This window comes from Saccostrea echinata, unplaced genomic scaffold (assembly GCF_033153115.1).
Source record: "Saccostrea echinata isolate AGI-Se365-2 ecotype Australia unplaced genomic scaffold, CSIRO_AGI_Sech_v1 ptg000009l, whole genome shotgun sequence".
NCBI classification, from domain to species: domain Eukaryota; kingdom Metazoa; phylum Mollusca; class Bivalvia; order Ostreida; family Ostreidae; genus Saccostrea; species Saccostrea echinata.
The window spans coordinates 45029435-45040435 of record NW_026889758.1 but is presented as its reverse complement, the minus strand read 5'-3'; the positions used below and the strand labels follow the sequence as shown (position 1 = coordinate 45040435).

Genomic DNA, 11001 nt, shown 5'->3' with positions numbered 1-11001 from the left:
TGTAGGAAGATATAACCGTAATGAAAAATTTGTTTCATAGCCATTTTCTATTTTTTAATAACCATAGCAACACCGTTCATCTGAATTTGGAGAAAAACACTTACAGTCTTCTTCTGTAGCAAGTTACTGAAATTGAATCAGAAATATTGGAGGAATTTCGTGTTTTTTGTTGTTGTTTTTTTTAAAAATATCTACAGACAAAAATCCAGACGACGGACAATTTACCAATAACATAGCTCTTCTTTGTATACAAAATTAATAGCTGGATTTGAACTTTGGTGGACTAGAACACTTTAGCACATAAAAGGCTTTGTGATTATGTATCTTAAGCCCTGACATTGCACAAATACCTTGAAATCACCCTATATGCACCTATACTTAGATAGGCATAGAAAACCGGGGTTTTTTTACACTTCAAAAAAGAAATTTTCCACAAAAAAAAAGAGTTTAATCAAAAAAATATCTTGGGAACACTTCCTTGTTTCTAATTATGATTACATGTATATGTCTTTAAAATATCCATGTTAATGTACCATGAATCGATCAAGAGTGAAACAATTATTTTAATTAAATTATAAGAAGAATTTATGGACTTGGCACAGTTAGAATTTTTAGCAGGCGAATATCAAAGAAGATTAAAAAAAACAAGAGGCCCATGGGCCACATCGCTCACCTGAGCACTTTGGCTAGAAAAATGCAGAAATCAGTTCAGTATTGAAAAGTTTAACTATTAAAGTGGTTTCCGGGGGGGGGGGGGGGTTGAACAAACATGACTAATAATATCTTTGCTGTTCTTAAGAAGAAATTTTCATTGATTTATCCTTTATATTCCTTTGTATAACTATGATCCCAGTTTATGGCCCCTCTGTACTCCTGGGGGTCATGTTTTGATCAAATTTGAATCTACATTTCCTGCAGAGGATGTTTTTATTTTATCATGACCAATCACGGTTTTGCTGTTCTTAAGAATAAGATTTTTAAAGATTTTTCATACATTTTCCTATGTAAAACTTTGATTATCCATTGTTGCCCTACCCTACCCCTGGGGGTCAAGATTTGAACAAACTTGAATCTACACTACCTGAAGATGCTTCCATATAAATATGACCAATCATGGCTTTGCTGTTCTTGAAGACTTTTAAAGATTTTCCCTAGGTATTCCTAGGTAAAACTTTGATCGCCCACTGTGGCCCCACCCTACCCCCGGGGGTCATGATTTGAACAAACTTGAAACTACACTACCTGAGGATGCTTCCACATAAGTTTTATATTTTCTAGCACCTAAATTTTTCCCGTATTAGCAATTATCCCCCCTTGGAAGAAGACGTGGTCCTTCATTTGAACAAACTTGAATCCTCTTTACCCAAGGATACTTTGTGGCAAGTTTGGTTGAGATTGGCCCAGTGGTTCTTGAGAAAAAGATGAAAATGTGAAAAGTTTACTACGACAACGACGACGAAGACAATTTCGATCAGAAAAGATAAAAAAGAGAAAAGACTAAATACGTATGAATTAGTTTTTAATTCACTTGTGCTGTACATTAGCGCATGAGCTTTCTGATCACCTGTTATCTGATGTTCGGCCATTTGTCTGTCCGTTCGTCTGTAACGTACCTTTACACATTTTGAACTCTCTAGAATCACTGGGACGATTTCAATAAACTTGACACAGAACATTGTTGGATAAGGCGGTTTGATCTTCAGCCTTTGAGCAGATTTTTGTCTAGACCTTTAGACTGAAAATTTTGCATCATCTAGCTCTTGTTATATATTTGGATTTTACTATACCAATTAAACTATACTAATTTAAAACATTACCGTTACAGATGAAGAATTAAGTGAGAAACTATATTTTTCTAGAAGAAAATATTAAATTTGCTCAAAATTGTTCAGTACTCAGGCCCGTAGGAAGCAATTACAATGGGGGGGGGGGGGGGTGCACAGCCATACATTTTCAGATAAAGGGGCACTATCAACTACCAAAAATTCCTTGACAAGCAAAAAAAAAAAAAAGGTCATCAGACGTTTTTATTGAGGAGGCACAAGCATATAGTAGCTATATTTTCTATAGTATTCAATATATCGGCAAAATTATGGGGCGGGGCACGCCCCCCCCCCCCGGTTCCATGGTACTGTTAAATTTGACCTCCTAGACTTCCATGCATACCACACTAAGAGTTATTTTGAGTTGTGAGATATTGTTTGTTGGTCCCGAATTACATACATGTATTAGATTAATTGTTATGAATTCTATTGTTGTATTTGTGACAATCATAGCAAATATATAATAAACATTCAAGAAAATTACCCCAAATTTTAGCCCAGAATTAATATATCTTTTTTGAGAGATCTAAAAAAAATTATATCATTGACCCCTGCTTTTAATTTTCGTTTCTGTATATATAAGATAACTGTGATTAGAATGCTGCAAATTCAGTAAAATCTAAAGACTTTGAAACAGTTTTATTTCTTGTTAATTTAAAAAGGCAGTTAGTGGGTGCATAGAGGTCATATCAATGATTCTGGGCAGTAATTTTGGAGCCTTTTCTTTGTCACAATTTTTAATGTATCTATCTCGTTTGGATAAGAAACATCAGAATGAAAATATCCGAAAAAGTTATTTATGTGTAAGTTGCAAATGTAGTGCTGAAAGGTCACATTAAATTAAGCTAAGTGTGTAAATATTAAAAACATACTTTACACCCCCCCCCCCCAAAAAAAAATTGCGTGCAGGATCTAACCCCCTTCAACAGGAATTTAAAAAAATCAGAAGGGCCATGCTTCTTTCTAGTAATCAAAAATAACATAATGGGCGGAGGGTCGGGGGGCATTTCATTTTTTTTCTTTCTCAGGATTCACGGAGTCAGATTGCATGAAACTTATGTAAAACATTTCTGAGAGAGTATAAACTCTAAATTGTTCTAATCATGCCCCCCCCCCCCTCGGGTAGGATGGGGTCACAATAGGGACATTAAAGTTTTACTTGTAAATATATAAGAACAAATCTTGAATATTCTTTTTTGCAAGAACAGGGTCATAAGTTGTCATGTTTAGTGGGTGTTTTTATTCAAATTATGGCTTCGGGATGCAGGCAGAGTGCAGGCAAACAATACAGGTTAAAAGTTTTACAAGTGAATAATTCGGAAAAAAATCTTTGAAGTCTTCTCAAAAAACAAGCAGGTCATGATTGGTTGTATTTATGTTCAAGCATTGTTAGTGCAGATTTATGGTCCTTTGGGTTGGGGGCCATATTATGGGATCAGTATTGGGGAAAAACATCTTTTTAAAGATTTCTTCCCAAGAACAGCAGGTCTAAGATTAATAGAATTAATATGCTAGTATCCATTATGACCCCGGGTTGTGGTCTCAATAGAGGATAAGAGTTTTATAGGGAATATGGGGAGGGGGTGTCTATAAAGATCTTCGATATATCTTAAGAATAGCAGGGCCATGATCAGACATACTAATATGCAAAAGCATCGACATGCAGGTAGTCATCATGGCCCTGGGGTGTATAGCAGGACCACACAACGGGTTCGTCAATATTGGGGGTAAACATTTTATATGGGAATATATAGAAAGTCTTTCTTCCCAGTGGGCTTGTTTAGTCATATTAATGTGCAAAAAATGAAAAATGCATTGCATATTCATGTTTGTTCGAATCATGGCCCCTGGGGCTAGGGAGGAGATTCAGTGTTTAACACTAGAATATGTAGGAAATATACAAAAAAAAAAAACAAAACAAAAAAAAAAAAAAAACAAACAAAAACAAAAACAAAAACAAAAAAAAAAACAAAAACAAAAAACAAACAAACAAACAAAAACAAAAAACTCAAGAGTAACAGGGCCCTACTAAATCATATCAACATGCAAAATCCCTCCCCTCAAGTTGTGTGGGTTCATTTTTTTTTCTCTTTCGAACTCTTTTATACCCATGCTTAAAAAAAAAACTTCGGGTATTTTTTGTTATTCTGGTTCTGTCCGTCCGTCCAGGCGCAGATCCTGGAATTTTTCCAGGGGGTGGGGTGGGATGGGGGTCCACCCCTGTCAAAAAATTTCCAACCCAGAAATTTCTTGTCAAGCCGGAAAAAAGGGATGCAGCCCCCAGATCCCCTGCCTTCTACTGCCCCCCTCCCCATTATGAAATTCTTGGATCCGCCACTGATATACGTAGTATTATGAATGAAAAGAGAATACAGTTGATCTTCAGTGGCGGATCCAGGAATTTCATAATGGGGGGGGGGGCGCAGTAGAAGGCTGGGTGTGTGCATTGAAGCCCCCAGTCAAGACCAGTGGATCCAGGGCAAAGACCTAGGGGGGGAGGGGTCCGGAAGCTGACGAATTCTTACAAATAAGAGGGGTTTTTTTTCTCTTGATTTTGGGATAATGGACATACAAGTTCTACATAAGTTCTACATACAAGTGTAAAAAAAAACAAAACAAAAAACAAAACTGATAGTACTTTTTTGAGCAGAACAAAAAAAGTTGTGAAAGTGTAGAGTATTGGAGTTGAAAAAAAAATTTATATAGTTAAATCTATATAGTTCAAATTAAATGAAAAACAGATTTTAGTTTTTGTACGAAATGGGAATATATTTTTTTCGGATTAATAAATTTTATTCGGATTGGTTTTTATAGTTTATTTTGCATCAGATAAGCGTTTGACAGAAAGAGTTATTTGCCCTTTTACAGCGGTGACACAAAATACCCAGATCTGGAACGCTTTTACATAGCAACGGAAAGGACTTGAAGAAAACTTTAGGAACATACACAATGTCTGGAGGTAAACCGTTGTCGAAAGCTGATCTTATTCAACTGGGAGAATCAAGAGAGTCTTGGTGTGCGGTTGAAATGAAAAAAGAACAAGACTGGTGTAGAAAACAGAGACAGCACTATCCGCAACAATTCAGCAGCACTGTGTTTGAGCAACAGATACCTGGATATGAGCCTCGTTGTACCTTTGAAGTAGATGCACCAACACACAGAGAGCGTAAACATTTCCCTGATAAATGTATGTATCCAAATAAAATATGAATTATTTTAAATATAATTAAAAAAGGGGGGGGGGTCTTATACTATGTATACACAGGTTAAGATCTGACAATAGCTTGAGTTTGCTACAAAGCTTACCGAGCTCTTCAAATTATTTGACTTAGCTATTAAATCGCAATGACAAATTTAATTTAAAACAAACAAAAAAGTGGTAGATCTTCCATATATCTGTGGAGGCTTCTGTTCCAAAGTCCAAATCACAACCTATTTCATTTGTGTTACCACCAATTCTATACTACAGTAACTTCATGTACACTGAACTGTGTGAAGCATAGATAGTACAACCTATTCATTTTGTTATGATTTATCCCTTTCATTATGTAAATCATGATTGGCTTTAATTTAAATATATTCCAGACCTGATTGATTGATCAGGCCTTATACTTACATACCAAAATATACTTAACTGGTAAATGTATTTTGGATTAAAGATTAGTAATTTTCTGACCATCAAATCAATATAATATATTATACTTCCAAGGTCAATGTAAAAGAACATTAAATGATACAATACACAATCTTTGATTCACTCTATCTCACACCAAAGCAATTTATGAGTAAATGAGAAAAGTTTACTTTTGCATTAATTTTGATAATACTTTGCAACTTATATTAAATATTTTTATATCTTGGCTTTGTTCTAGGTCATTTGTAGCCAGTCGGTAATGGTCATGCTAAGTCACAGTGAGAATGCAAAAATTCATTGCTTCATGTGTAGGCATTTCAGCAGAATTTCAAATGTATTACAAAATTGTGAAAAATAAATTCACATATACTTAGAGATCTATATGTATAATTTCTCTAAAAATATTTTGCAATATTGCTAATGATATAAATATATAATATGTAGTTATATACATAACGTATTCTTTACGCAAATTATGTGCATGAGGTAGAGAACTGGGGAAGGTGAAAGGAAATGGGATTTAAATTTGTAGATGGATTTATTTTACAGTGTTAATAGAACTAATTTATTAATGTATTAAAATTTGCTTGTACCGGTAATAGAGGGGGGAAAACTCAACAATAATGTATTTTTTTAATTTATTAACCATATATATGTGCTTTACCTATTTGCTTCATATTACACGCTTATCAAAATATAAACATAACACTATTATTGTAGCATGATGCTTATATAGAATAGCAAATATTGTAGTTGAACATAGTACAATAAACCAATTATTCAAATAAGTTTTTGTAAAATTTTCATAATATTGATTTAATTTCCATAAAGTTGATTGAAACAGTTTGACCCTCTGCTCACATAGATGAAATTTCTCTGTAATAATGATGATTTTTTATAATAAAAAAAATGATAATCAAATTCAGTAAACAAAATGAGATAAAATTTGAGATTTTTTTTTTTGTTGAAGATGAAAATGTGATAAATTAAAGAAAAAAAAAATGAAATTTTTCAGTATTAGAGTAAAATCTTGCAGCAGAGAGTCATCTCCCCATACATTTGATTTAGATAAATTTATTTTTTTAAAGTATGTTAATCAATTTTGCAAAGACTTAACAAGTAAAGGGATAGATGAAATATCATTGAAGTGAAATACCACCATTATTTATTCATACAAAAACTTTTTTTTTCCAGATGAATGTCAACTGAAAATCTAAATAAACCAGTTATTCTGCAACTGTGAGAAGGGAGACAATTTTTTATTATTAAATTCTGAAGAAGAAAAAGATGTTTCTATGGAATAATTACAATTTCCTTTACTATTAGAAAGCATTGGTGTTGTAAAATTAATTTTATGATGGCTATGCCTGTGAAAATGAGAATTTAACTTACATTTATCACGGCTGCATTTGCATCTTTAGATGATCATGCAATCATACTTCGCGAAGTTCATGTTAATAGAATGTTTCATTAATAAGTAATTGCTTGTGTGTATAGTAACAAAATTTAAGGAGAATCAATTTGTTCTAGTTTGTCTTATTCTAAGGAAGAAAGCATTGAAATTGTATATATAAAATATATAGCACCAGTATTATAATGATATACATTGTAGTTTTCTTTATACCAAACAGTATTACATATACATTGCACTTTACACAAGAACTTTCATAATTTTTTATTGAGTATTGTTTCTATATTTCTGATTTGTTGCTCACAATATCAAGTGTTAATAAATTATATATTTACATCCACTGAATATTTTTCTGTGTTATTTCTCATGAAAATGGATTTCTGTTTATTTGATGCAAAAAAGCACAGTTCTACACTAGTTAATATTGTTTTTTAAAGCCATCTTCAAGAAAGATTTGTCAAAGATCAACTCTTACTGTATTATGGCTCTTCCTTCAATGATTACATGTGGATCTAAATACAATATTTGATGTACTCTGCTTCCGTTCACTTATATAATTTATACAGATATAATCAGAATGGCCGTTCTTTGTTTGATTGCAATCATTGCAGAAAAAAAATTACTACCCGGTAACCTGTGGGTTATGTGTTTTTTCTGCAAAGTTGCATGCAACTGTGCAACTATTCATTCCTGTATAAAAAAAACAAAGCATTTCAAAATGAAAATCAGGACAGATTTTGTTTCTTTTTCAACATGATTAGAAAATGTATTTTGTTAATGTCTTAAACCCCTTAGCCAAACTTAATTGTAACTATTAGATAAAAAAAAAAATACTATAAATGTTTTATTTCATTTTATTATGTCTGGGTTTCCAAATATAATTTCTAAAACACAAGTCCTACAAAAATACCCTAGTATTCAGTATTCCTTCAGTTTGCTCATGCATGTACAAGTCGATCACCATAAGAAAAAGGAAAATGTCTTAAACCCAAATTGAACTTTTTAAGATACATGTAAAAAAATTATTAATAATGCAACAGTTTCTTTTTGTAAATTATTGAGGAATCATTTTAAATTCATGGAGGTTAATGTTTTTGGGCAAGCAAAATTTTTCTTGTTCATGGGGATGTAATTTTGTAGGTTACTCATTTATACGGTAGATTCAAAGAATCAATATGTTTACAAAATAAACGTTCTTGGGGATGTAAATTCGTGGGTAAGAGTAACCCACAAACATGGGTCCCCATGAACAATGATGATTCCACAGTATATGAGGAGCACAAAGGAACAGATGAGAAATAGAAAGAGTACCCATCAGGGATAGACATTGACTTTCAGATTCACTTGCCCTTTGGGCAAGTGATCTCAAACTTTGACTTGTCCGAATGCAAAACTTGGTTGCCCAAAATTAGGAAAGAATATAAGAAGAAAAAATTAATTTCTGTAAACGTTACGATAATAAAAAATGTGATCAAATACCAGCTACAAGTCAGTGAAAAACAAAATTGATGCTGCATTTGTACATAAATGTATACCACTGGACTTGTAATTTTAACCTTTTAACACACACTGCCATGCAGCAATAACCCTTTCCTTTTAATTTCCTTTTAATAAAATTCATATTTTTAAACAAATTATTTCGGTAGGCTCCTTTTGTGAATCGTGATTTTCAGAGATAACTGTGAAGCAACGCTAAAGGAAGCTATTTGCTATGAAACATACATCTTTATCTTGATCATGATACATTGAGTTACACTGTACTTACATTCTGTGCGTGAATAAATAATCTAATTCCCTAATAAGAAGTTAACAAAATTTTGTTAGATGTAGAGTGTATTTACTTCGAAGGAAAATAACAAACCCGATTTTTAAATGAATGGTATAATCCAGAAACGCTATCAAGGAATTCCGAATGCAAAACATTGTCAATAAGGTGCGTGGCGGAAATCAAGTGTTCAATTTATTGTTTTATTTATAAATTAATGTAAACTAAATAAATATGTGCACTTGTAAGAACAAAATTCACTTGCCCGATCGGACAAGTACGTCAACAATTTCACTTGCCCGAACTGAGAAATTACTTGTCCCGGGCAATCGGAAACCGTTAATGTCGATCCCTGCAATCGGAAACTGTTAATGTCGATCCCTGCCCATATGTATCCTTTTCCATGGAAAAAATTTACACCTGCATGCAATATTAATTTCAGTACATACTGAATATGAACTCTTGTGGATCTTTGCGAGAATTTTGATGAATAGAAGTATACATTCCTATGTGAGCAAACAAATTAGGTTCTATTTGATAAGCCGTGAGATTTTTGTTTGTTAAGAAATTATAAATTGCAATGTCTGTATGATGTTTGTTGTTATCATCAGCTAAATAATTGAGCAAATTCGGAATGACCCATTTTGGATAAAACATGGCTGGTGTGCAGCAACCAGGAGATATGTTTAGTGAATACAACTGAGATGCTATCCTGCGTAGCTCAAGAACATTTTGTCGATCTAACAACAGTGCAAAAATTATAAAATATATAGCACCAAATACAAAGTATAAATACTGCGTAAGTATCTTTTTCCTAATAGCAAAAATCAAAAAGCACCCTCCCCCTACCATTCCAATAGCTATCACTTCTAGAATTCTTCTCATTTCATTTGCAAAACCTTGCCATTTAGGAGGATAGTATAACTTAATAAAAGCAAAGTTTTTCATAGGTTCACTTTTGAATAAGGTTAACCATCTTAACTTTGTGTTCACTACATCCAGAGCCATTGGAAGAGGAAGTGTGTCATCTTCCATTAGTAACACATAATCAGGATTCATAGAATGTGCCATTTCTAAGCAAAACATGTAGTCTATGGTTTCTTTTTGGTAAGTATCAAAATTTTTCTGAAGATGATATAGCACCTTGTGAGGACTGTTGTGATGTACTCCTGTAGAATTTTTAAAGCGATATTGGACAGGTATGAATTTCTCTAGCTTCCTTGCTTCCTCATGTCCATACAGATTCTGATCAACATTGCAAATGAACATGAATTTTCTTTCAAAATTCCTATCTTCCTTTAGTAATCTATCCATTTTTGCGACTGACTGGGTGAGGTACCCAAGAGTTCCATCCTTTCTCTTGACAGTAATAATAGCCACAACTAGGTCAAGGTGACCTGACTTTTTCATGTCGAGATAGAATTGTTTTGATGACTTGGAATGCAGTGAGGAAAAATAGGCAAGGGATTTCTTGTATCGCTCTGCATTGAGAAGTTCCGCTTTCTTGGAAATGTCATCCTTATTGCTATAAAGGTAGTAGAATTTTGAAAAAGGCAGTCTTATACACAGTGGAGGTAATATCAACGTAAAGGTTATAACAAACAAGAGAACTAGCCACAGGAGTGTGTGTAGAGACTTCATCACCAAATCTCTGCATTCCTAGGATTGCCTAGAAAGAAGAAATGAAAAATAACAAATCTAGCTTAAATTTATATGTGGTCTTGAGCTCTACTTACTATTGACAACCAAAATGAATTGACGAACTGACACCAGGGACCTATACCTGTAGTTATAAACGTCCATGCTGACACGACAAGCTATTTTCTTTTTTAATAAACCAAATTTTTTTAAAGCAATCTTTACTTTACTAGTGCATTTTCAATAACATGTATTTATATGCAAATATTTAATTTATCCAAACAATGAACACCCATATGTTCTTCACTCTGAGGTGTTTTCAACATCTGGACTGCCAAGAATGCACCCAAAGTAAATAGATCGGGTACGATATTTCAATTTTTCTAAAAGGGTTCTGCTAATAAGGGGGGGGGGGGGGGAGTGACACCAATCTTGATTGCATCATCTCGGGTCTTTCCGTAAGAGGTTGGTCTGCTGTACGGAAAGGCCCGAGAAGTTGCGATTGGGGTGACACATTGTTTGTTGGATAGTAAAACATCACTCAGCTGTTATAGACAAGTTTCGATGGGAACTAGCTTCGTTATTTAAAATTAGTATGAAGTTATTGAATAATATATTCTTTAATTCACAATGTATATATATTTGGGGTAATTATTTTTTTTTACTAAGTTTATTAATTGTTCCTTAATTAAGGCTTATAATATTTGTATGTCACGCTTAACCCGACTTA

The 11001-nt window shown here is 33.3% G+C and overlaps 2 protein-coding genes across 2 annotated transcripts; one reads left to right on the top strand and one right to left on the bottom strand.

The window, feature by feature from the left end:
- Positions 1-4708: 4708 nt before the first annotated feature.
- On the top strand, positions 4709-7213 carry LOC133183796 (protein SPATA45 homolog). The gene is made up of 2 exons (XM_061318703.1): positions 4709-5010; positions 6652-7213. Exons 1-2 carry the CDS (start codon positions 4773-4775, stop codon positions 6672-6674), a joined length of 261 nt encoding a protein of 86 aa, XP_061174687.1. The 5' UTR covers positions 4709-4772; the 3' UTR covers positions 6675-7213.
- A 1780-nt stretch (positions 7214-8993) lies between these two features.
- On the bottom strand, positions 8994-10627 carry LOC133183795 (post-GPI attachment to proteins factor 4-like). The gene is made up of 2 exons (XM_061318702.1): positions 10555-10627; positions 8994-10302 (listed from the first exon to the last, which is right to left on the bottom strand). The coding sequence occupies exon 2, from the start codon at positions 10272-10274 to the stop codon at positions 9072-9074; it is 1203 nt and encodes a 400-aa protein (XP_061174686.1). The 5' UTR covers positions 10275-10302; positions 10555-10627; the 3' UTR covers positions 8994-9071.
- Between the last annotated feature and the right edge of the window lie 374 nt (positions 10628-11001).

Coding starts and splice junctions, on each gene's coding strand:
- LOC133183796 (XM_061318703.1), top strand. CDS start 4,773: ATGTCTGGAGGTAAACCGTTGTCGAAAGCTGATCTTATTCAACTGGGA. Junction 5,011..6,651: donor TAAACATTTCCCTGATAAAT/GTATGTATCCAA, acceptor TTTTTTTTCCAG/ATGAATGTCAACTGAAAATC.
- LOC133183795 (XM_061318702.1), bottom strand. CDS start 10,274: ATGAAGTCTCTACACACACTCCTGTGGCTAGTTCTCTTGTTTGTTATA.